Raw genomic sequence first — 26,890 nt, forward strand, 5'->3', positions numbered from 1 at the left:
GAGCACCTCTGCTTATGTTGTAACCACTCATGTTTGCCTTCCTTCCACGTTGATTGTATCCCAAATAAAACCAGTTGCGTGGCAGAATGAATTAATCAACAGTGATGTGAGAAATATCTTCAAGCAATAGTGTCTGTCAGGAAAACACTGATTTATGGTTTCTATGTTTCTATGGTCTGGCTTCCTGTATAAAATGCTCAGAAGTAACGCTGTATTCTACTGTAAACTGAAATATTAATGCATGAATTTATATTTTTCAATGGTCGAGATGCCATTCATTTAAAATTGCATCTCAAATAAATTTGTACACGAATTTTCAATGTCCAGCTCTTAAATCAGAATCAACACATTGATCTGGAAAGATTATTGGGATTTATTTCCTTCAAACTTGAAAATGGCATCTACCATTCCTGKCTCAAAAATCCAAGAACCTGYTATCCCCTCCARAGCTYCCRGGGACACTGGAGCTGGCCCTGAGCAACCTCCTTCACACTGCAGAGAAAAGGGACCATGACAAACACACCCAGCACCGTGCTSTACTTGGACACTACTGCCACCATCATGGACAATGGATATTTATCACAATGAACTTAAAATAAACACAAATAGTATTAAACTTGCCTCAAGAACACCAAATACCAATATTATTTTATGTCTATAAGCTTTATTGATACTTGGGGTTTTGGGGATGGTTTGTTTTTTTTGCTTTTTTGTTGGGTTTTTTTTTTTTTACATTTCACAATGCATTCCACAGACTTAGTTCAGTACAGCTCAAACTGCAAGTGTATAAATTTTCACTTATCATTTCTTGCATAACAGGACAGGGCTTAAAGTTTCCAAACAACATTTGCAGCATTAGATACTCGGTCCACAGATTATCAGAGTCTGAGAGCTGGAGAATTATTTGCTCAAGATCAACTACTGTACATTTGTGCAACAAAGTGTATGCTGTAATTTTCTTTTACTCTATGTGGAGGTTCTTTGTTCATTTCTCTTTTGTTGTTTCCAACAGATGCCAGTGTTTACAGAGACTTTTTAGTTTCTCAAGCTTGTGTGCTCTGGAGCTCATCCAGGCCTCAGTCAGTTCTCTGAAGTACAAAGCACTGTGGAGCAGCTGAAAGATCTAAGCTTTGTGAAACACATATATATATATATTGGCAATTGATAAAACAATAAAATCACAATACAGCTATACTCATACCAAAAAGGCAAGATTTTTCAAAACTTGCTAAACTGGTATATTCTTCTAAAACATCTCATTTTAGAAAATCTGCATCAATCTACACAGACCATACACAGTGCACAAACTGGGAAGTGTTCTCCTCTGCCCCACCTGCTCTACACCTCCAGAACGCAGCAGGAACTACCTCTGATGAAGCAAATGTACAGCTGTCTCAGTCATTTGTATTAGCCAGTGCTGCACACAGGATAAGGAAAGATGATTAGTTTTAGATCCATACATAGCAGCTTACAATACTTAAGATGATGAAACACATGGCAGTCAAAACAGTTATTTTTCCTCAAACACTGTGTTGCTAAAAAATAAAGATCTGTGAAATTGCACTGCAATGTCAAGGGGTTTGCTATTCCCTGACCCTCCCCGTGTAAATCCAATGAGTATTTTCCCCCTTAAAAGATGAACTTCCTATTGATAAGTTGCTTCAGGCTATTTTTATTCAGTTTTGCGCTTCAACCCAGGGATCTTTGCTTGGATCCTGCAAGAGGAAGAAGGAAAAGAATAGCATTTGAGTAATGGACAAAACAGAGAAGGTGTACACACAAACATCAACATGTGGAAAGAGCCCTCACAACACYCAGCTTTATGCTCAGAGGCCAGTGAAACTGCTGAACTCCCCATACCCCCCCCAATTGCACCTGCTGAGGGGCTCAGGTGTCACCAATGGGTTGAAATACAGAGATTTCCATTAGAAATAATACAGGCTCTCTTCAATACAGTGTCAGCAATAAAGGAGCTGATTTCCCAACCAGCCCAGAATCAGAGACCTTTTCCCTCCCTGGCCTGGCACATGGAAGAACCCATTAGTCCCAGACAGAAGTTGCAAATGTGCCAGGAACTGTCACCAGCACAAAGGGAAATTAATAAACCCAAACCAACTCACTTTGCCATGGCATCTTTGATATTCGTGTTCACGAGTCCCAGGTAATGGTCGATTTGGGCCTGGAATTGAAGCAGACAAAAGTTACAGCCCAGCTGTCCCTTTGCAGTCCAGCAGAGTACTGTAGAACTCTGAGCAAGTGGGAGGTCAGCCTAGGGTATTTTTCCCAGTGTGATGCCAGAACTCCAGGAACATGCCCACTGCAGAATCAATCCCTGGCTTTGCCCTGGTCCATCAAGCCCGAGTTGTGGGTGTAGAGCCAGGCTCCTCTGGGCCCCATGGAGCAGCAAAGCTGCTTAGCTGGGCTGGGTAACCAGCTTAGGCTGCAGCCTGGCCAGAGGATTGAGCAGCTCGGGCTAAGCCCCACACACTGYCCATGCTCCTGCCTTGGGGCTCCAGGGCTCCTTTCCCTGTGGAGAAGCCTGGAGAGGACACCATGAGGCTCCACCATCTGCTCCTGCCTCCCCCCAGCCCCAGCGTGGCCCCCACGGCAGCCTTGTTGTTGAAAGGGGAGACGAACGGCTAAGCCAGAGCTGGCTGCCCCCTCCTGTGCAGTGACCTGCCCAAGACAGCCCTGGCTATAATTTAATCAAAAGCATTTTACTTTGGCTCCTTGCTGCCTCCTCCTTTTACATGGGACTCTCTCCGCAAGAGCAACACTGGACTGGAGCAAGCAGCTCCCACCTCCTGTTTTTGCCAGGGCTACAAATTCCACAGAGCCTTGGGAAACCAATCCTGAGTATCAGCTCCAAAAGGCACAGCACAATTAACACACCATGCCCAGTCCAGACCAAAGCTGGWGCAGCACAGAAAGGCTGCAGGTTCATCAAGACTTTTCCATGACTTTTTGCCTGAAAAGCCTCTTCCAACACAAAGGAAAAGGGAAACTGAACTTCAAACTGAAGTTGCATTCCCGGGCTCTGGCTCTTGGGTAAAAGCATATTTTTGAATTAAAGATCTCAGAAGACCAAAACGAATTTTATTTCTGGTTTTGCTTCAAAACAGAGCTGATTTTATGAAACGTTTAATGAATTCTATTAAACACTCACCTGATGTCTCTCATAAATAACAGGAACACTGAAGAGTGAAATCAAAGCTGGAAAAGAGCATATGAAATGTATAAATATTGACAAACAGGAATGGTGTTCAGACAGAACAAAGACTGGCTTCCACACTGACACATCTTGCAAAAAGGTACAAGGAAAAGAAATAACTAAGCTCCATGCACCAATTGTTGGTCAGTAAATTAAATAATCCCTGTTAAACGGAGCCTGGGCTGTTCTCCAGGTCTCACCAACAGTACAGTAAGTTTGGTCACAGGTCCCTTTTTCACTGTGGGTTATGCAAATTCTTCCCAAAGGCTGCTCAGGCATCAGTCGATTCTGACATCTGAAGCCAGCCTACCCTGGGATCCAAGAAACAAAATCCTGCAGTGGGACTGAGCCACAGCAGATCCTGCACCTCCTCCRAAGTCCCAGCATAGCAATGACATTGAAGATGGGCTAACCCTGACAGGGACAAGCACAACAAACCTGCCCATAAACAGTGTACTGTCTGGAAAATTAGTAATCTCAAGGAATTTAACAGCACAACTCAAAATGACCAGTTCTGTTGTGTTACCAAAAAAAAAAGGACCTAAATCTGCAATATTTGAAGACAACAGGAACAGCCTCCCAGTGTTGACTAGACCCCACTGCTCCCCACCAGGGTTATTTTGTGTGCCAGKTACATAACACTTACCCAGGATCAGTAATGTCAGACCATTGAACAAGGCACCAACGTAAGTGAAAACCCACATCAACACTGCGAACTGCARAGGGAAAAAGAGCCCGTCAGTGTGTGACCGGGACACACCACAGTTTGCTGTAAACACAAATAACAAACTAAACAGGCCCAAACTCCACTTCACCTCCTGTAACCAGAGCTGGGTGATGAGATGGCTCAAGGATTCAGTAATAGGATACGTGGTCTCCTGCGTCCAGGTCATGGGGATGAATTTAGCCCGAGTCAGCAGTGACCAAACACTGCCCTGTGCCTTCAACAGGGCTCTGCCAATTCCACGGTGAGGAATGATGGGCAAACACAGTTCCTATCTCCCATCCTCCARTGAAAGGGGACAGACCAGGCTAGAAGAGGTCAAAGGGCTGGTGCCTGACAGCCAGAGACAACAGAGGTCGCTTTTGTGTGTGATGGCCTTGCAGCCACACCCAAGTGTCCACCCACCTGCCCAGCCATGCTCTAACCACACCAAGCAGAGGGTTCTATCACATGGGGAAAGTCTGTCCAGAGGGTGGCATGGTAGGGTGGGCATGATTCACTTTTTCACCTTAAAAAAAACCCAAAGGCACTTTGGAGATTAAAAAATTTAGGAGAGAGGAGTCAACAGTACCCTAACATGCCTAGAAGCTGGCTCCAGGTCAGGGCCAAGCTCAGAGGCAAAGACATCCCTAAAGCTTCACACTGCCACCACTGCTGGCTTTTAATCYCAGCCCCATTCCCCCTCCCTGCTGACAGCACTTGTCCTGCTCCCAAGCAGCACAGGCTCCCCTTCCCAGCTCCACACAAAGGTCTGCCCTTGTTAAAGTGTCAGGTGCAGTGTCCCAGGCACACCTCTGACCTATAGCAGTGGGAGGAGGCCCAGGGCTGCCAGCTCTATTTCAGGGTAGGATTCCTCCCAAGGAAAATCAGCCGCTTTCTTCTAGAGTTGCAAGAGGAGCTGAGCAGCAGCCAGAAACAGTGGCTTTCCCAGTGTTTATTCCTTGGTCTGCACAGAGCAGGGACCCCCAGCCCTTGGTCAGATCAGCACCTGGGGTTGTTTTCCAGCAGAACCCTGGACAGACAGACAAGTACCGTGGGAAGGCTGGCACTGGCACCAGGCACAGCAGACTTGGGCACAGTGAACAACYCAAGGGGAAACTCCCATCAGCAGGAGCAGCACCCAAGGGAAGGATGGATTGGTACAAAGCACTGGCAAGAAAACCACGCATGGTGCAGGACTGTGGGTGTGGGCCAGGATCCTGATAACTGCAGCCTGCAGCCAAGGTTCTCTGAACTTACATACCCCAACATCCAATTTTAGCTTATCAAAAGATGTAAAATATCCAAACCAAACAAAATCAACAGCCAGCAACAAGATAAGGATGCAACAATCAATACAAGTTTAATTCCATGACCTCTGTGATGAAATCAAGTTGATTTCAAGAGYTTCACTCAAAACTGATCCTGTTCAAAATTCAGGTGCATTAATTGCAAGTAATGCAGTTCTTTATCCATCAGCACTTTTGAGATGTGACACAGCAGCACCAGGGAGGGGCACAAAGTTAACCCTTGGAGAGGCTGCACCATTTCCAGCAGCTGCATTCCCACTAAAGCATTCTGGCAGGTTTTCCAAGAAAAATAAAGCAGAATTTGCTGAACTCCCTCATTATTGATTCAAACCCTGGCCCAGTTCTGCCCTGCARTGCCAGGGTGAGCCTGGAGCTGACCTCCTTGCACCAGGCATYGTAATGSAGCAAACACKTCCATGTCAGAGCAGCCTGCACATGCAGCATGACCCTCCAGAGAGGGAGGAAAGGCACCAGCTTGCACTGGGCAAAGAGGCCCTGAGAGTGTGTGATGGCTCACAATGGTTCTCTTCCACCCCAACAGCTATCCATGACCTGCTCAACATGGACACAATTCCTGAAGCTCAGCACCACCCAGCCAGCAYAGCAGTCAGCAACATTGCTGTTGACTCTGCCCAGGGTAGAAAATGKGAGTTTATGTAAGCACAGGGGTAACAAGACACAAATCAATCCCAAAGTCCAACAATTATCAGAACTATCCTATWCAGTGACCACTTAATTTATGGTTCAAGAAAGATCAAAGTCCAGGAGTTMACAAAGCTTTTCTCCACCCAAAGTCTGTCTAGAGCAGCATCAGGGTAGAACCATAAACTGCTACATGTGCAGTTTTTAATCCCCTTTACTTGCAATTACTGGGTGGGAGAGGGACCCTGATGTCACCACTTTTCGCTCTGCACCCTGCTGACACTTCAAACAGCTGTCCCAGGATTATGTAGAGTCCATCTCAACACCACGTTTATCTACTGGCCTCTACTTTGCTTTTCTTATAAACAACACAAACCCAGAGACCCTCACAAACACAACAAGGCTTGTCTGCAACACACCTAAGAGACCTTTAYAAACACAAAAAAACCTCCCCTGAAACATCTCTATATAAAGGTCTAAGACAAGAAAAAAAAATAATACCAGGCAGAAGGCAGCCCAGGATCGAACTCCAGAGTTGATACTGCTCCTCCCATCTGCTCTAGACGAGGGGAGGCTCAGCCTGATCCCTGCAAGGATGTGTGTACCAGTAAAAGCCCTGTGTGGCTCATGAACTGGACCCAGTTTTGCCAGTCAAAATGTGCAAATCCAGAACTACCCTTGTGCCCCCCTTTACTATAGAATACTCAGAATACAGCACAGCTCTGTTCCTCAAAGCCACAGTTGAGCAAGTGCAAAAGCAGCCGTGGCCAGTGCCAGCACAGGCTCTTCCAGGACAAAATGTAGCTTCTCCTGGGGCTCTGGCAAGGGTTCCTCTGGAATTACAGCTCCTCAAGAGCTGTGACGAATTTCTCCTTGTGCTGCATAAATATTTAGAGCCCATTTTAAGACTTCCCTGACTGAAGCATTGTTTAATAAAGAAGAAAAAAAATCTTAACAAGACCGATTTTACAGTCAGAACTATTACACACAATAAACTGACCTGCAGACATTTTCTACATTAAAGCTCTGTAACTTGAATTATACACAAACATGTGGTTTCCTATAGTGAAGATGTTTAAACTACACAAGCCAAGATATTTTTATTTTTTAAACCAGGGCCATTATATTACATAAGACCCTAGCATCCCAGTGTTCTCCTCGAGCACAATCTCTTCAAAATCAGTAACTTGTGCTTGTGAACTGTCCTGACATTCACTGGTTTCTGATAAAGGGTTGTTTCCAACTACCATAAATTAGACTAATTAACCTACATAAAACGTTTTAAATGTCACAAGGAGAGAGGGGAAATGAATTAGTTCAGCTGAATAAACACATCTTTCCTATGGACTGTAATATTTTAAAGTGATTAGAGTGCCTTGAAGACATTCTGGCTGGAATTAACTCTGCTTCTAAGATAATTTCTCCAGAAGGCCTCATTTTTTACACCAACATTTACTGGAACAGCAGCTGGCAGCTCACTGCTTCCTTCTCCTTCACTGCAAGGGGTTGTGATCCCTAYACAAATGGTGTGAAAAGTCTCCCAACTCAGACCAAGGCACAGATCACAAAAGCTGAATCAGAAACACAAGGGACCTTGTGAGTTTTTCTGTGCTGCTGATAATCAGATCCAAACATTGCTTAAGCAGCAGCACTATAGGTCATGTCCCAAAAAAACAACTACAAAAGGAATGCACAGCCAGCTTCCAAAAACCCTTTTCCTGCACAGCATTTTACAAGCACRGAGATTATTGCACAACCCCCAGGCCAATACTCCACCTCTCTGCCTCCTGAGGAGTGAGATCTGTCCCAGGAGCAGCAGAGCCYCCTTGCACCTCCTCTTGCTTCCAGAGGGAACTGACTCACGGCAGGAGCATTGCAGGGCATCGGGTGCAGCTTTTCTGGCACAAACTGTGTTTAACTTGGAGCGTTGTAAGAAACTGGATCTACAAACTGGGTAAGATCCCGAGATCTGCCTGCAGATTTCTACTGCACAAATACAACAAAGACTTGGACAGCCTTCCTGGTTTTCCCCACGTTTCACAAGAACCCCTCCCCCAACCCCACAACAACTCAAAGGACTTTACAAAGCACTAAGTAAGGGGATTTACTGTGGGATAAATGCAAGTTTTTTTTCCAAGAAGATTAGGCACACTGAAAAAGAAGTRGACAACACACTGTACTGGGTAAAGGAAACGCCAGTTTAAAAAACAAAGAAAGGCGGTTACAGCTTGAAAGGAGAGAATATAATTCCCCCAGACAAAACCAAAGGGTTTTCAGCCAATTCTTTTATTTTGGAGGGATTTTTTGGTATGTTTTGTTGTTTTTGTTTGGGKTTTTTTTTGCAACATTTTGTTTAGTTTATTTCTACTCTTCACAGTCAGTTCTGCCACTCTCAATAAATTCTGTGAAATTCTACATGGATGTACTCAAGCTCTTATGCAGCACTGCTCACRCTGGGTCATCTGCAAACCCATTTCAGTAACTCAAATCATTAAAAGCAGCAGCTTTCACTCCCAGATCCAGGGGCTGGAACAAGTGTCCACCTTCCCAATAATACAAGGGCATTGCTCAGCCCCCACTCTTCCAGCAGAAAGTGGAACAAGAAGTCCTGTTTAGGGCAGGGAACGGTGCACTAACCACAAAGAGAACACAAACTCCAAAACCTAGCCCAGACCCAGGTTATTCAGAGGGACACACACATCCCAAAATGCCCAGACTGCAGYATGGCTTGTTTTTTAAAAAGATTCCTGTTGTGAGCATCAGCAAGGAGATGGAACAGGGCATTGAGCTTACTTCTGCTATCCATTTGTTTTACTGCTCTGTCCACATGCAGATCAGGTTATCCTTCACAGTTATCCCTATCACTGCAGGCAGCACTCGATGACCAGCCCTGTGCCAAACACCACCTCCCATGAGCAAACTACACCTCGTTATTTACTTAAGCASAGCCATTGTTCATTCTGCAAGGACCAGCAGGCCTGGCTAACCTGGGTCAGAAGGAATGTCCTCACAGAGGCAAACTCACCTTGAGGGAATCCACCAGGTCATCGACGAGGAAGAGGCGCCGCAGCTCCCGGACGGTGCCGTTCACGTGGCCCAGCACGACATTGCTGTACTTCTGGATGAGCTCCTCCGACACAGCCACATCCGAGTCCAGGTAAGCCCTGCGAGAGAGCCAGGAAAGCTCAGTGTAACAGTGCTGCCAACAGGATCCATGGGCTGGATACAGTATCACTATAACCTCCTTTCCCTGTTACAGASAGACAAACCTCACCCTATGAGGAATGCTGAAAGGACAGAACACAACAGCACTAACTTATTCTTTAATCAAAAATCCATACTCTCTTAGAAGAGAAGAAAATCATCTTTTTCTCTCTCCTATTTACTCAGTCACCTGCACCAGGCAAAAAAGGTGGGGAGGCTAAGACAAGGAAAAGGAGTCGTACAAAAACAATGTATCCATTTCTGCCCCTGAGGGCCCCTGTGGAGTTACCAACTGCAACATACTATAGCACAGGAAAATCAGCTACATTTCTCACCCTTTGCTAAAAAAAAATATTTTACAGCTAGGGACAGCAGTTCTTTTACATAAAGATATAAAACCCTATCTGGTTACATGTTCTTTCCACTCCACTCTTACTTTTATCTGTAGTTGCAGTGGCTATGGCACTTTAGAGTCTTTAAACAAAGTATAAATTATTTATCTAATGTGTATGCTTGAGGCAGAAGGAGAAATGCAGCACATCTGCAACAACAGGGAACTCATTTTACTCATTTAAAAGTTGTTAAACTTTTTTTAGTGGGACTCTGCTTTGGGGTGTTTTTTGTTTTTCTTTTAAATTAAAAAATTGCACAGTGATTCCCTGTATGTCAGTTAAGGCAAAACTAAACACGACCTTGTGGCAAGTCCAAGATAAATGAAAATACTTCAAATGGTAACTGCAGCAAGTGGCYATTTCAAGGCTACATTCTGCCATCCATCCTTAGCTTCCATCTGCTCACCCTTCCCAGCTCATCCACACGATACTCAGTACCCGCATCCAAAATCCAATTGCTCTCACAGGATTTTTCATGTAAAAATACCCTTTCTGGAGGTAAACTATACAGAAAAAAGTAAGCAACCAGGTATATTGGACAAGAATGTCTGGAAGCTACTTAGGAATACCAGTATTTTTAGAAACAAACTGCAGAAAGAGCACAGGTAGAACAAGTTCTGCTTGTTCTTGCTAAGAAAAAAAAAATATTGCTAGGATAATGAGAAACAGACAATTTAAACTGGGAATTATTCACCCGAATAAGGTGGGGTGTTTTTTCCCCAGAATTTTGTCCCACAGACTGGCTTCCACTGGAAAAGGAGCCACTGCACATGGTCTGGGAGGAATAGAGGGAAACCTACAGAAACATTYTGCTTTGCCTCACAGAAGACAGCAGGAAGGGAACACCACAAAATTAGTAAGAGGGCTGTAGACAGAGGGGCAAACAGAACTTTCTGRAGGGTGCAAGGGGAGACTCATCAATAAAAGGGAGAAGCAAGGCTGTGCAGAGTGGGACAGGGCTGGCATGGAAACCGGAAACACTCACTCCTGCAAGTCCTCCMACACAGATTAATAAGGTTTTATTTCTCTTAAGAGGCAGCTCTGCAACAGTGGGTACCTGGATCCTATCACTGACAGGGAAGCCTTGCAAGTGGGGAGCACAGCAACACTGCTGCACACTAAACCATATTTTAAGGGCCTTCTTAAAAGTTTCAAAAATATTAAAGTAGTCCCCCTGTCATGGTTTAAAACCCTGCTAAATTTAATCTGATTTTTTTTTTTTTCAATTCCTTGTGCCCTCGGCCCATTTTCTGTATTTATGATTTCTGAGAAAATCTGAAAGTGAGGAACACATTTTCCAGTGCAGGGTCTATTTACATTATTATGCAACATCTTCCAGCACGTGTCACCCATTGCTTCTGGCACCACCAACACTGCTGCTGTCCAAAAAAACGTACTTTTGTTTAATTAAAAGAGAAATCTCACCTGAAGGGGTGGCCCTCATCAGACTTCTGGATTGCCTGGATAACTCCCTTGTATATCCTAAAGCTGATGGTGACAGAGAGCAGGGCCAGGGCAATGTAGGCTGTGACGCTCACGATGCTGAACACTGTTAATGAGAGCAGCAGGAACAAGCTGGCTCCAAACACCACCCCGGTCTTCTTAATGTCTCGCCAGTAAAGGAGGTCAACAACTGCAATTTAAAAGAGGTAAGAAATTAGAACAAGACACATTTTGCAGCTGTATGAAGATGGTAAAATTTTCATTATTCATTCAGCTGCTGAGAGTCACYGAGAATGGACCTGCACACCTCTGTCAAACCAGAGCTGAAATCAACCCAGAACTAGGTTATTTRGTACTGGTTCTGCTCTGGACTTCAGATTATCAGGATTACTGCTATTAGGATTACCCCAGATGCAATTGTTAAAATTTAAAAACAATGCTGCCCTTAAGCAATGTCAGAACTCATCTCTTCAGCTACTGTGCTCTGTTCTGCACCAGAACCACAGCAGTTTGTGCTTCATTTCCTCTTATTGTCGGGCATTTTGTGGAGGTCACTCCCTGGAGAGACTGATTCCAATTCCCTGTTAGGACAGATTACAAGACACCAACAGATCTCTAAACCATTATATCTATCCAAGCTTGGTAGAGGCAATGGCASTGCTCAAAGACTCATTAACAGTTCATTTTGTTTTCTTTTGATGAAAGCATTCCCATGGGATTTTATAATGTTGATTATGGGTGACAGACTGAGCCATCAAGAGGGAATACTCTCCCTGAAATGTCAATCCAGGCTAAATCTACTGTGCTCCAATGCAAAAGGCTTCATTTGCAAACCAAGTTTAGTTTTCCTTAAGTGACCCTCATTAGAGAGCACAATATTATGCCATTTTTAGCATCACTGTTCAGAGCAAACTGCACCCTTGCACAAGTCATAGGTAATGGCTTAAYACACCCATTGCAGATCTGTTTGTTAACAGCAATAACCTACTAGAGAGTTCAAGATAAATTATAGAAAAATAATTACTATTGCACTGCATATTTAATAATCCTATCTCATCCTAAGCATCATCAAAATGAACAGTAAAACAGTGTATCACAGCTTAGAACAGATTCTTTGTCTGCATGGCTGTAAAAAAATTTTAAATATAATGTCTATTATTTCCTGCAGGATGAAAACATGGTCATGCACCAACATTCAGTACTTGGTGGCCTCTGTAGGGCAAAGTCTGTGCAGCCCCTTTGTAGGTACAACATGCCAAGACCCATGAGGCTGGGGTATATTTTCCCAGACTTTCAAGAGCTGAAGTCCTTTCCAGTTATTCCCATAGGGAAACTGTAGTGCATAGCAGGAAAGACAAAAACCACGGTSAGAAACTTAAACCCACCATAATGCAAAGCAGCTTACCCAATATTTAATTCACATTTCAGTAGAAGTTTTCTGCTTCACAGACAAAGCCAGGTTAAGCTGCACCAACGCCTTCAAATCATCACAGACCAGAAGTGCTGTGGAAAGGGCCTCACCCCTCCACCACCATCCATCCCACTCCTTTCTTCCAGCCTGGCTGCCTGTGCTGTGTCAAAACCATCCCTGAAAGCCAGGAGCCGACCAGATCAGGTCCTGGAGCTGCCACCATGTGACTGCACAAACATATGGGCTGAGAGATAGAGCAGCATGCCCAGAGCCCGGCATCTCCAATCCAAACTCCTCCTCCCACGGCAGCCTAGGCTCCAAGCAACACAATTTTTTTTAATGTTTGTAAAAATCAAACAAAAATCAAGTCATCGYAGATTTGCTTTTGTGTGAGTTGCAACCCCTAAAATTTAACTTTTTCTTTGGGTTCTCTCTTTGCTTCCAGACACAAAAGTATCTGTTTGTGTCTGTACACCTTGCATTAAACATCAACCAAACTGTGAGACTGACCTAAGAATCCTTGTAACCTGTAAACCTAAACGGAGCTGCAAGGAACCATAACAGCTGGGTGAGATCTTCCCAACCAGTCTTGCCAAAACCAGTTTAGGGATTTTTAATTTGGCAATTAATTCGTGTAAGGAATCTCAGAAAAAAAAAAAAAACCTCATTTCTTTTGGAGTATTTACTGCAAGTACTGAAATTACGTTTATTTTTAAATGCTGCAATTTGAGCATCCATGCACTCGAGGTTGGTTCTGCCCCAGTATCAGGTGACACATTCAGTATGAGCCCTACTCCTCCCTGTCTGCAGACAGCATTATTTCTGTAAATGAAAGACTCCCTCCTCTATGCACAGCTTTAAAGCTCTAGGTTCTTCCTGCTCCATAGGAAATCACTCCATGCATTAATGCATTATACCAGTTATAAGGAATGCAAAGAGAGTAATTCATCTGTGTGACAGTTCCAGAATGCCAGAAACAAAGGTAGATTGCTGGAATTAAAGCACACAGCAAAAGCCAAATGGCCTTTAGCGACCCATCAAGTCTTTTGTTCTCGGTAATCAATAAGAAAAATSCCCGCGCCAGGAGCTCCCAGTTAAGCTGCACATAAAACATTTTTCCTCGTTCCATCTCCACTCCTTTTGGAGAACRAGCAAACGAGCCTCACCTTACTGACATGCAGATCTGGTTTCATTGTAAATTCCTCAAAGGAAATTCGGTGTTTAAATCACTGAAAAACTGCTTTKTAATTTTGCAGACCAAGAAAGCAAATGATACCACTGATTTGTATTCTCCAATTGATCAGAAACAGGTTCTTTACACTTATTTTGAAAGGAAAAGCTTAAAAGCATTGCTAGAAGCAGCTTTCTGGCTTTAACTTACACGCAAGATATTCAYAGCAGATTAAAAATAAAACCAGAAAAACAAAACCCCCAAACCAATTCTCAGCAACAGCCCTACGACATCTTTCCTTATGGAAACCTTTCTGAACTGCATTTTATACAATATTAAGTATAATAAAATAAATAATATTAATGCACGTCTTGCAGGCCAATTCTAAAAACAAGAACAGCTGCCTACATTTGGTAAGCACGAACTGTCACTTGGCACGTCTAAAAATAGTCCTGTACCATCCGTGCCTTACATGCACAACTCATCCAGTTACATTTTGCTTTTAAAGCAAGTGCTGCGACAGCTTTGGCACTGTATTTTTTAAAGTCTTTTGTTTTCAGATATTTAACTTAAAACTGAGCAAGTCGTATCGGTTTTTGATGACAAAAACAAGCAGTCTAATATATTTAACCTGATAATCCTCTTTTTAAATCCTCTGAACCAAGCAACCCTGTCTTTTTTTCTTTCTTTTTTTTTTCTAGAAAGAGAAATTAAAAGCGAGACCTACGAGCCAGTTGAGTTCACGTGTACCAGAGAAAACCAGGAAAAAGGGACTAACCCATTTTGGCATCCATCTTGAGCGTGCTGCAAGCACCCAGCCCTGGCACGGCTCGCTCCCGGCGCTTTCCACTTCCTGCGAGGGCACTCGGAGGTCGGAGCTACGCAACCTCCGCCCGCTGCCATCCCAAATGCAGCGGCGGCCGCCCCGCCAATGGCTGCCTGCGCGCTAAGTCCTTGGAATGCAGCTGCGATGCCACGGGCTCCCTGCACAATGAACAACTCCCCTCAAGCCAGTATTTACAGCCCAACAAACCCCGGCCTTCAGCGCCAAAGAACGGCTGTTTGTGTCAAAGGGGAGGGGAGAGGGGGAAAAAAACACTGTGCGATTTACAAGAGTTGTTACATTGGAAGCTTTCTGTAATGTGAGAGATAGGCGCAGATCCTTTATATTCTCCTAATAACAGTGCAGACACACAGGGAAGAGCCTCTTCTGGATCAATTTAGAGTTGTGCCAGTAGAGAAATGGGACAGCAGTGCCGAGAGTGGGCAGCTTTCAGCGCGGTTGGGGCACAATGTCCCATCTGTCGCTGAGCAGGAAAAGCTGCTGGGGAGAAAATCCATGAACACAAACTGCTCTGCGCTTYGGCTCAGATAGGCCTTTTCTACTTAATAAATTTCCTCCTCACACAGACTATGATCTTCAGGGTTTCTTCTTATATCTGTGCAGAGAATCTGAGTGCTGACCCTGCAGTTCCTCCAGAGTGGGGCAGCCCCACTGGACACAGCCCAACCCCCAAGTGAAGCCATCAGCTACCCAGTGGTTGGTGTGTGGAGCACCACCACCACTAGCAGACTGGGGTTTGACATTTTCAAGGCTTCCTGCATCAGATTAGATTATTCAAAATCCTGGGTGACATCCTAAAAGGTGCAGAGGCTGGAGCACAGAACTGCAGCCTCCTTTAACCCTCATCGGACAGGTCAGAAGCCAGTTGGGTCCTTGACTGTCTCCTTGCAAACCAGGATCAACCACCAGCSCCAGGCTGGAGAAACTGGGTGGTGACAGCAGGGCTGCACGCGGTGCCAAGCACGTGGGATTGCCACCAACAGAGCTGTCCCTGTCCCAGGGACAGGCATCCCCGCAGAGCAACACGTCCAGCGGGACCAGCGGGCGACTCCAACTCGGTGCCAGAGGGCACAAAACAAGGCTGCACCATGCACTGTTCAGGCTTGGCACATCTGCACCACGATCCCCAGCAAGAACACTGATACAGATTTCACAAGTACATGCTAGAATGACAAGGCCAACACTACCAGATCCTCAAAAAAAAAAAAAAAAAAAAAAATCCCAACTATTACCTAATGAGCCAAAGCAACATTTTCCTTTTATTTCTACTTGGCCATATACTCATGCACATCTGCACAATGTACCAACTGGGAAAACAATTCCAAAGCCCCACATACTCGTGACCAAGGTTGCTTATGCAATCTTTGCCATCATTTAACCAAGCTGATTTTCTGCACAATAATTAAAAAAGAATCCTGGGATAACCTGGAAGTATATATGTGCTGTTCATCATACCAATATTCAGCCATTAAAACCTGACAATTCATTGAAATCATTAAAAATTAAATAAATAAATGTTACATTTTAGTACCAATTACTCCATAGGGCCTATCTTTAAGAGCATTAAAAATTAAAATCATGCTACCCTCAGGGTAGACTATTTCATCCTGCCTATCTAGATGACTGATACCACAGGTATTAACCAATACCACTGGTCGTACCACTTGCATTATGGTGGTTCCTCAACTACAACACATGTAACAAATCTAAATTTAAGATAATATTTATTAGAAGGTAGTGTTTCAGCTGCAAAGTCCAGCTACTAACCATACTTCTTGCTGGTCTCAGGTTTTAGATTTGATTTTATTTTAAGCCATTTTTTAGCATGGAAAGAAGCATGTTGCAATACTTGCTTCTATATTTATTTTGGGGCTTGATGAATAGTGCAATCAGTCCCTGAACTTTACCCATCATTTTCCATACCACTGGAGTCTGACCTAAGGAAGAACATGAAATACAGTGTCTTCAACTTGTTCTAAACAAAAAAACAACACTAAACCAGGCTTCAACAACAGCTGCAAGAGGAGTGGAACCAGGRTCTTCTGCTTCCCCAAAAACCTTCATTTCTGCTTCTATTTTCTTTAAAACCTGATCTCTGCTCAGGATGGGCAATTCATGGGTTTTAAACCAAAAAAACAGACTCCATTATTCTCAAGGCCTTAAATTCCAGGGTTGGAAATATGCTTTCAGATCAGCACCACCCCTGCTCGTCTGAGAAACCTGAAAATTTGGTCTGAACACAAAAAAGGAACTTGCCTTTCAATTTTTGCCAAAAYCTTCTGACCTCATCCCTTTTTTTTCTTCCCTTTCTTTTCTTTCTTCCCATCCCCAAGTATTTCAGGCCTGACGTATGAAGTGCTGAACGCTTCAATTACTTACGCATCAACAACACATTACTAAACACTGCACAATATTTTTTCCTAATAATTTACAGACTTTTAATGAAAGATTAAGCTTTGAGAACCTGATTGTGCAGGGGCAGTGTTTTCACTGCAGGGCTTTTTTTGCTATATATTTAGAACATTCTATGAATTTCAGACAGCTAGCAATTTTGTTCAAATAGAAAATTGTTTTTAAAACTCAGATTCTGAACAATAGTTCCAAAAAAACAAGGAAAACTTCACAAGCACCAAGCACAACAGGGCCCTTTAAAGTATATTTAAGTATCTAGAGATGATTAAATTTTTTTAAAGCTTGTCCTGTTGATAAAGTATGAAGATTACGTATTCAAATAAGGCTTAAACTCTAACACACTGAGCACTAATGTAATGATCCACAGAGATTTACACTGGAGATCTCCCATTGGTGCTTACAGGAACAAAGGTCAGCACCACACTAATTTAAGGTTAGCTACTTATTTACCTAAAACAATTTGATATTATGGCTGTAATTTCTGAAAAATCAGACACAGTTTTACCAAGAATTCAACAGAATTATGAAAGATATAAAGCAAACATGATTAAGGGTAGATTTCAAACAGAATTTTAGAGAAAACTCCCCTACCCTGCTGTAGCCTGCATGCAATTTTTCCTCCTAAAAATATTAAAATACAACCTGCAGACTACATGGTTTGGGTTTTTTTTTTTTTTTCAGTTAATGGTTAGTATTGTTGGGTTATTAATAATCTCGAAATTTCCAAGGAAKATGGACTAGATTCGGACTATGCCGGTATTTGTGTCATGCACAGCAAAACAAGCCCTTCATTATTATGCTCTATATAGGACTGGAAAAGATCTGCAGTGTCACACAAGCTGTTTCACGTACATAAATTATTTATTCTTCTGCTTTGCTCGTATTTACCCATTGTATCCTGCAGCTTTTACAATTCGGCATGCGGCACAAAGAGACCCCACATCTTCAGCTACATTTCCCAATTAAATAAATACATGCTACAAACACCATTTGCTARAAACAACCCACGGCATCTTTAAGGAATAAAATAAGGGAAAAAAGGTGAAAGAATAAATACCCTTATCCTTCCAACTGCTCGGCTGACTGTCCATCTCTCCAGCTGGGCTTATCAATTATGCATTCCAATAGGGGAGAGCTGCGGGAGAAGCGACCTGCAGCCCAGGGAGGGAACCATGGGCTTCCCCGGGCTCCGCAGTGGTGCTGCACTGGTGCTGCAGGAGCGGGTCAGCTGACGGGGTGTGGAGCTGACGCAGTGCTGGCACCGCACGGCCCCGCTGCGCCCGGCGCAGCCCAAGGAGCCGCTGGCACGGCGGGAGCGGCTCCTCCCGGCACGGCGGGCCCGCTGCATGGATGGCAACGAGGGCTCGCAAAGCCCGACCGCGCTAAGCGGCTTTTCGCGGCCCTGCTAAAAGTAGTCACCAGACGAGCTTTAAATAGATTGCTTTTCAAACAGAGGTTCAAAGGCGTTTACAAATCTCCCAGATGTATGGCTTCCCCTCGGGTTTCTGTAAACTAATGTCTGGCTGCTGGAGGACTAACAGAGACATCTTTGTACCACCTCTCCCTTCACAACAAGCAGAGTGAAGGGAAACAGAAAAGRACCCTTTCTGTGCCTGGAACAAAAGCAGAGGCTCATGAAGAACACGACTAATCCTTTTGCTGGTATCTTAGTCCCCAGGAGCTGCTCAGCCATATTTATTCCTCTTAATGAAGGCTGCAGAAAAAGTTACTCAGCCCTTTACCTAATTCCTACAAGCAAGCACCTTCCCCTTTTCTATTTTACATCAGCATTCTCTGTCAGCAGCTGCTGACCTGACAATTCACTGTTCCCTTCACTGAAACAAAAACGGGAACCTGAAAGTWTACAGTAACAACATATAGAAAGTAACACATGGAAAGTATTCCACAAATATGAGGAGAGCGTGAACTCACCTGAAAGAAAAGAGCTGTGAGAATCATGTTRTCATTTTGTTTCCATCCCTGCTGAAAAAAAAAAACCTCACAACTTCTTTCCCAGTTTGGAGTCCCTTAAGATCTGGGGCTGACAACAAAAAGCTAAAATCTTCCCAGCACTGCTCCAAAGCCTCTGTACTAAAAATTTAGTACACCATTTTCTAAGGAACTAGAAAAGGGCAATCCCACATTTCCACAAAAATACTGTAGACCAGGAAGGCTAGAGATCCCAATTCAGACCTTAAATAGAGAGTTTCACTTTTCATTAGAACAATCTTACACTGAGAAAGATTACTATAAAGATACCCAAAAGCCCTGTTTATGACTTCAACTGCTACATAAATTTAAGGCCTCCTTTGACAGCAAGATCAGTTACATCTCTTTTTAACTTAGACAAATACATGCATTTCAGTTCCAATTTCAACAGGTAAATCTGGACAAATCCAAATTAGGAGGGATGTGGGGAGTATATATTCCAACATCACAGTGCAAACAAATGTGAAAAGTTGCACTGTACAAAAAAAAGAAGTACAAAACATGTCTGTAAATCTGCTTCAAGTTGAACTGGAAACCACCAAAATCTGAGTCTCCCTCCGTATTTGCACTGTAACTAAATTTGCCAAAAAGGTGATGCTTTCAGAGGTCTTTCCACTAATTATCAAWTTTTTGAAGATACACAAAGCCTCTTCCTTTCATATTTATATTCTTTATATCTTATACTTAAAATAGGGCTTTTATGTAACTCTAACCAGAGTTTGTTAYGGCCACAGCAGAGCAGCTGCATCACCAGTCCCATTCCTCTCATCTCCAGTGTGCCCTCAGTAYCCCCCAGGAGTTCCTCCCTGCCCTCCAGATCCTCCTCTTCGCTCTTTGCATACTCAGTGCTCTCATCCCTCCATGCTAACACGCCCAAAACGAAATCCATCTCCCATTTCAGGCAAGATGGGACCCTGCTCTGCACATAAACCGGGCACCAGCACTGCCAGACTTCTGGAGAAGCTCTATTTTCAGTAGGGATATTGCACACCTGCCTCCACAGCAAYGTTTGAGCACCAAGTACAGAGGAGGTGGCATTATCAGGTCCTCCAGACAAGTCAGACACAATCAATGCTGAACACGTGTCATGGAACGCCCCACGCTCCAAAGGGCCATAATTTACCCACTCACACATGAAATTACCCTGTGCAGGGTCATTGAGGGCAGCATTTTCGCACTGCACCTCCTTCTGCTCTCCCTCAGTGCTGATGTSTATCTGTGCTCCTGGCAAAGCTGGAACTCACCCCAAAAGCTCTCTTTTCTTCCTAATTCTGCCAYGCTGAAGGAACTTGCCCCAGGCTTTGCTCTTTTAGCAGCCTCGGCTACACAAGACTGCCTCTCAACAGGGATCCCAAGAGTTCTAATGAACCACAGAAGGTCTGTGTCTTTCCTTCAGAAAAGTTTCACTAATTGGGTTTGGTTTCCTCCTCATTCCTCCTACTCCTCCACAAATTCTCTTCCYTGGAATGGAACTCTCCATTTATTACCATTTACCTGGTAGCATAAAAGATGAGCTGAACAAGCAAAGAATCTAAGAATGCAATGAGATTAAATTAAATCAAGAATTTTATGTTGAATTAAATGGAATTTAGAGACATTCCAAGTCCTCCAGTGAAAAACAACAAAAAAAACTGAACACCTCCCACCTGCTGAGTGGCTCCATTTAACTCACCACAAACACAAACTAACAGAAATTACCCAAATGGGTACAGCTGGAATCAGGCAGAACTTCTAAAGTCCTTTAAGCTTCACACAACTGCAATGACCTGGTTTGTGTCAGGAGTTATTTGATTTCTGTCCCCATATCGTGGGAGGAAAAAGAAAGATTCAGCATTAGTACCACCCTCTCAAAGCATATTTCCCACCTGGACATCACCTTTGTATTTGTTCCCTCAAGWAAATTCAGGAACTGTAAAATATTAATAATTAGCTGCATTTCTGAGTGCCTGTAATGAAAGCAAATAAACCACTTAGATTTAATCTGAAAGGAATGTCTGCAGTGCTGATGGTCAAAACCCACCACGAAACAAGGGTGCTGTGGGAAACTGAGTGTCTTGACGGTAAAGATCTCAACTTTATTTCCAAATATTATTGTAATGCTTAATATGTACACATAGAGATTTRAACAGCCAATTTCCATTTTAGTATGTAACTTTGTTGTGGTCAGAGGTTTTGAGTCTGTAATTCAATAATATCAAAACCTCCACCTCCCATCAATCAAAATCAGGTTTAAGGAAAGCATGAGCTTGAGAAGGATTAATGATCTGCATGAGAGAAGCAAGTCTATGCAACAGAAGGGCTGAGATATGTAATGTGTATATTTAGCTATCACCTCTCAGACTCATTTCAAGAGTTGGGAATTTCTCCAAACCTGGGATGGATTCCTTCCCGTCCAGCAGGCGCTTGAGGTTCCACCTCGATGACAAACACTAGATGGCATTAAAGCCCTGTCACACAGGCTGGCCCTAATCCATGGCTCTCCCAGTGCTGCTGCACGTACCTCCTGCAGGAGCTGGGGCAGCAGCACCTGAACCCACGGGAGCAACCCTCTGAGGTCATATCTTACCAGACAGTGTATTGATGGAGCTTAGGAATGAGTATTTTGAGATCTGGTGAGGATGACAGAGAAACAAGGCCATTTGCTCAAAGCCAAATACAGCAGCTAATGAGAAATACAAGTCTGAAAAAAAAACCCCCACTGTATTCAAGACAGAAATTGCTGGTGTTGCAGGGGGGCATTTGCCCTTGAAATTGTTCTAATTGTTACCTACTGCTCTGAAGTTGCTTGGGTTTGGGGTTTTTTGGATTTGTGTGTTTTTTATATTTGTGCGTTTTTTATATTTGTGCAGCCATGAAGATGTGCAGGTTACCCAAGGGTGTGCCAGCCACCATTTAACGAATCTTTTACCCAGAAGGCTCTTCAAAGCTTTTTGCTTCAGCAGAGTGGAGATGTTTAGAAACTATCTGCAATCTTTTTAGAACCCCTGTTAGCTCCCCACAGTCCATTGAGGCTGTGGGAAATTACAACACCCCGGCATTTAGGTTAGCTTCCAAAAAGCAGCACTGTTAAGTAAGCATTCCACAACCATATATTTAAGTGCGCCAGTAAGGCAGCTCAGATTAAAGCTTTAACAAGCTTCAGTCACACCATCACACCAGCTGAATTCCTCAAGTCTTAAAGACACAGTAAAATCTATTTCAGTTCCACTGATGGGTAGAAAAAAAAACCCCAAAGAATAAAGGTAGTTTCAGAAGGCCAAACACATGCACAGATGCACTTGGCCTTGYGATGAACAATCCCTCCTTGTTAGCTCTTCAATGATACTTTGAAATTGTGCCTAAGCAGTGTGGTATTCAAAGCAGACAACTGCTGTTGTTTGTGGCTTGTCTCAGAAGTCYAGTTCTGTATTTTGCAACACAGCAGAGCATGGAAGAAAATACAGAAAATAATGGCCTATTTTTGAGTTGGTATGTTCCTCTCTTTAGCTTTAAGCAAGTGTTCTCCTGGAGTAAAGAAAAAKATTTTCTTCCCAAGCAACACAGCATGTCAAAAATGAAAATTGCAGCTGCTTTCCAGAGTGAACACAACAGTGASAGGCTGCAGCTCCCCAGCCCAGCTCACAGTACAGTGGACAGATCTGTCCYTGCACTGGGCCATGGATGGGAGAGTGATGACTGTTCAAACTCCCAGCTCTGGCAGCTGGGACTGTGCAGCTTCCCGCAGATGGAAGAGCAGCCACTGTGTCCTCCTTGGACSAAAGTGAGGGTCTGCCTTCCCCAGGCAGGGATTTGCCACCCCCAAGCCTGCTACATCYACTAAATGATTAAAGACCCTCTGCAAAGGTTTCTCTTTAAAAGAACTAACACAAAAGCTCTTCTATAAAGTGCWGTGATTTGTTTCAGTTTTTTTCTTTTAAGTAGCTCTAAGCAATTAACCCCTTGACACGAAGTCCAAGATACACAGCAGCTGCTCTCTAGCCAGTACGATCTGCTGGAAGCCTGAGGATCCTTCACAGAACACACAGACACACAGTGTTTTAGCAGTGCAAGTTATCACTGAAATTTTACCCCAACAGAAAAGCAAAACTTTCTYCTTTCTTCCTTACCTGTATGTAGAGAGGAGGTGAGACAGGAGAAATGGCAAACATCAAAAATACATTTTTTTACCTTATTTGCAAACCTGTTTCAATTTCAACACTCTAACATTCTCCTCAACATTCACCTTTTATTCCCTTCCAGCTCAGGGTATTCTATAATTSTCTTTTATGAACTGTAGGCTGCAGCTACTGCATAAAKACAGTACTGCTGCTGAGTCAAACTAACTCCTGGTTTTCTATTTAGAGCACTGTGATTTCTGCAGTAGCTGTTTTTTTGGTGTGAATGCTTCTAGTCAAGGCCTAAGTAGAGACAGAGTGCTGCAATATCAAAAAGCGAAGTATTCCTCTAATCTACAAAAAGCTGAAATTTCATCAGGTGTTCAGTTTAGAGAACAGAATACAACTTCCTGCTATTGCAACTACACATTACTGTAAGAAACATTATCTACACTGAAGCGCAAGACCCACCTGAAAAGAGAAACAGAAATTAATACCTGTGCTGTGTATAAAGCAATTTTAGTGTTTGCAGAACACTTAACTTCTTAATGACCACTTTTCTAGTAACCTGCATATTAAGCTCCCTCATGTTCACCACTTATTTTAAACCACTGGCCTTGATCTAATGGAGGCAGGAGATGCACAGGCTCTTTTCCAGATTCCAGGCACATACAGGAGCAGCAGGGGTATTTTCCTGARTTTTACAGTCTAAACTGTTAAAAAAAGGAAGAAATGCCTCTTCAAATCACAYGCACACAGCAAACACTATCCCAGATTCAGAGTTTGGGAGGCCACCTAATGCCCAGCCTGTGGACAACCTTAGAAGGGCCTGCAGTGAGCAGTCACTTATTTCTGCATCGATAGATCACGAGCAGCAGAGCTGAAGGAGAAACATGGAGATGCTGAGTTCATCCCTAATAAACAGAAAAAAGGTACTAAAGCAATCAGAATATGAAAAAGGCACAAGTGCAGGCACAAATGTTTTGTTACCCTTGGCCTACAGAGAAGTTTACAGAAAGTGATTAAAAAAGAATAAATCGCGACATGCTTAAGTTTAGCTAAAGAATTATGCAGATTAGCAAACTGCAAAACAGCATACACAGATTACCTGAAGACTTATTCAGCTTTGCTGAAAATACAGCAGTAGGTTTTTTCTTTTCTTTAACAGAAGCAGCTTCTTTCTCGGCTTCCTTCTCAAAAGCTCCTGGTTTTACTACACTGACTATCTCTTTTCCAGCAGATAAAGGAGAGGTATCTGTGGCTGGTAAGGACTTGGTGGATACTTCAGGCACTTCTCTGTCCACAGCCTCCAAGGACTTTTTCAAGGCATTAGTATCTTCCTCAGTTTTGACTTCTACATTCTTCACAGACAGATCACAGGGCAGCTCTGGGCAAGGCAACTGCCTCTTCTCACCCTGGATCACCTTACTTATGTCTTCACCTTCATCTTTGTGCATTATTTCTCTGTCAGGGGCTTCTGCCACAAATTCAGGAGCAGCTTTAGGATGACCTAACATCACAAAGTCTTCTTCCACTGAGACTGGGGAAGACTCCAAAGGTGAGAGAGCTTTGTCATCTCCTGTTTTTGGTTCCATAGCAACGGATACATCAGTTGAATAAGCCAAAGCATCCAGCTCTTCCATTTGAAGAGGAATCTTCTCTGCCTTRGCTATTTTTGCAGGTGTTGGCTCAGATGGTGGAGCAGCAATCATTTTGGAAGAGTCCAGCTCAGGTTGGAATGACTCCAGATAAGGTTTGCCCCTGGCAGGTACTGAATCCAACAGTCCTTCCTCATGTTCTTCATCACTTGCAATACTSTCAGTTGATTTACTTCTTTGCATGAGAGATGGATCTTCACTYGCTTCCTCAGCAAAGTCAGATATCATCTGGCTATTAAAGAGGCCAGCTTTTCCAAACTGTGGAGACAGTCTTCCATCTAGTTCCTTGKGTTCAGGCACATCCTGAGAAATGCTTTCTGTTACCTGTGTCTTGGAATATTCCGTGAAGGATGGAGCAGGAGATTCACCAGAGACCTTTGTTCCCTTAATTAAGTCACATGCAATAGATATATAAGGAGCCTCCAGATCTTCAGGAGTGGTGCTACTSTCACCATCAGATTCTTTAAATGCCAACGCCTCCTTTGCTTCCTGGGCCTGTGTCAGTGGTACATTCACTGCCTCTTGGTATACAGGTGGTTTTTCAGCCTCTTTTACATTCTCATACTTGGCAGTGGGAATAAATGTTTCTAATGGGGAAGCTTCCAGCTGCACAGMAGATGCTTCAGCCCCAGCAGTCCCAGTGTTTAGCGGAGCTTCCATAACAATATCGGGCAATATCGGTGACGGAGCAGCTTCTGAGCCTTCRAAGGAGGGGCAGATTTGTGCTGCGGGTTTCAGAGTCTCCTGCGCCGCCTCGGAGGTTTGCACTAAATCAATTTTGGGTTCATAAGCCAGTTTGGTGCAGGCTGCATCGTGCATCTCATACGCCTCCTGCACCAGGTCGGGAGTGAGACCCTCGGGCATGTTTGCAGTGCTGTCGGGCAGCACTGGCGGGACCCCCCGTGCTTTAGCAGAGTCAGCTCCCTGCCCTTCCTGCCCAACTGCTCCAGCGCTAAAATTACCTTGTTCTGGGCCCGTCTGAGCTTTCAGTTCTGCAATTTTTTTCTCATCGTCGGTTCTATTTTCTGAAGTGCCTTCCTCTAGTGGAGAAAGAGATTTGCCTTTGTTACCACCAGGACTTGGAGAGGAATCAAATTTAGTACAAGTGATGTAAGTCTGTGAAGGTTCTTTTACAGCTTCTGGGGTGCTTGGGAAAGAGGGCTCATCAGCACTGCCTTCACTCTCTCTTTCGTAATCCTTCTGCACAYTCAGCTTACCCACACCATATTTCTCATCCAAACTGCTCTCCAGTTTGGCATCTATCTTACTTCCAACATCCTCTCTCATGCTGCTCAGTCCATGACTAGCAYCTTTGATTTCCCATAGTGGCTCAAATGGTTTGAAGTCTGCATATTCTTCCCTCCTGAGAGGGTCTTCTTTCAATACCCCTTTTTCATCATGATCCCCACCTCCTCTGTACTTGTCTTTGTTATAGAAGAGATCTTCCTCATTTCTCTCAAACAAATCTTGGGGAGATTCAGGAGACATTTTCAGCTGCTGTGCAGGCATTTTCCCCAAGTTAGGTAATTCTTCAGGGCTCTCTRTCTGTGTTTTTTCTTTAGCTGGAGATAAAATGGCTGCTTCAGCTTTAGCAAATGGGGGTTGTGAGTTTTTCATCTCTGAAATGTCYTTTTCATTTCCCTCTGCAAGAAAGGGGTTTCTGGCATTCTTCATAGGTTCTTTATAAGCCTCACTGGAGCTCTCTTTGTAAGTGCCTCTTGCAGAAAATCCATCTGAGAGGGTACCAAATGCTGTGTGCTCTTTAAAGGGATCGGCTGAGAGAGGAGAGAAGGAAGGAAGAGAAGGAGCAGGATCAAGCGGGACTGCAGTAAAATCCTCTTGACCAAGCGACTTAGTGCTACCTGGCTGCTCCTGCAAGTCCATAACTTCTTCTGTGACCGTGGACAGAAAGGAAAGTTAGAGAATGCAAGTGCTCTTAAAGTCAATGCAAACTTTCAACAGGTTCACATGATTTTAGCTACTAAAAGGCTCTTCCAAGTTCTAGCATGGGTACTATGAGTCATTAATACTATCACTTAAAGCTATTCTATTTGATTTCTAGGAGAGAAGTGAGCAAGAGGCTCAAGAAGCAGCAACTTTATGCAGTGCAAAGACCTCAGTAAAGCTGAAGATGCCAGACATGTACAGGGGGCAATATTAACAAAGCCAGAGGAGGAGGTTGGCAASGGGAGACAGAGAGAGGGGATGTGTGGATGCTTGGGCATAAACATATGCACAAATATGTGTGCCAGCAAAGTCTTTTTTGACACCTTTTTTTAAATGRGAGTTTGGTGGATGGTGTACCAAACAAAAACCACTAAATCACTACTACAGGTACAAATTTTACTTATTTTATATACTGCAGAAAGTTACTATAGATTAAATATTTCTGCTAAATCAGTAAAG

General features: G+C 43.6%; 1 protein-coding gene across 5 annotated transcripts in view; it reads right to left on the bottom strand.

Moving 5' to 3' along the window:
• Nucleotides 1-644: 644 nt before the first annotated feature.
• The window catches only part of RTN4 (reticulon 4), a 40,326-nt gene continuing 14,080 nt past the window's right edge, over nt 645-26,890 (bottom strand). For 2 of the 5 annotated variants that reach the window (XM_057382156.1, XM_057382164.1), the window contains 6 exons: nt 10,888-11,095; nt 8,892-9,030; nt 3,858-3,927; nt 3,167-3,213; nt 2,121-2,179; nt 645-1,715 (listed from right to left, as the gene is read on the bottom strand). In XM_057382156.1, the coding sequence (XP_057238139.1) occupies nt 1,673-1,715; nt 2,121-2,179; nt 3,167-3,213; nt 3,858-3,927; nt 8,892-9,030; nt 10,888-11,095 (566 nt within the window). In that variant the 3' untranslated portion in view covers nt 645-1,672. Of the gene's footprint in view, nt 1,716-2,120; nt 2,180-3,166; nt 3,214-3,857; nt 3,928-8,891; nt 9,031-10,887; nt 11,096-14,265; nt 14,297-17,800; nt 17,978-23,934; nt 26,377-26,890 lie in introns of those variants that run through there. The other 3 variants (XM_057382147.1, XM_057382173.1, XM_057382184.1) reach the window with 3 other exon arrangements.

The sequence above is a fragment of the Malurus melanocephalus genome, unplaced genomic scaffold (genome assembly GCF_030028575.1).
Source record: "Malurus melanocephalus ecotype Western Australia unplaced genomic scaffold, MMel_1.1 scaffold_13, whole genome shotgun sequence".
Taxonomy (NCBI): domain Eukaryota; kingdom Metazoa; phylum Chordata; class Aves; order Passeriformes; family Maluridae; genus Malurus; species Malurus melanocephalus.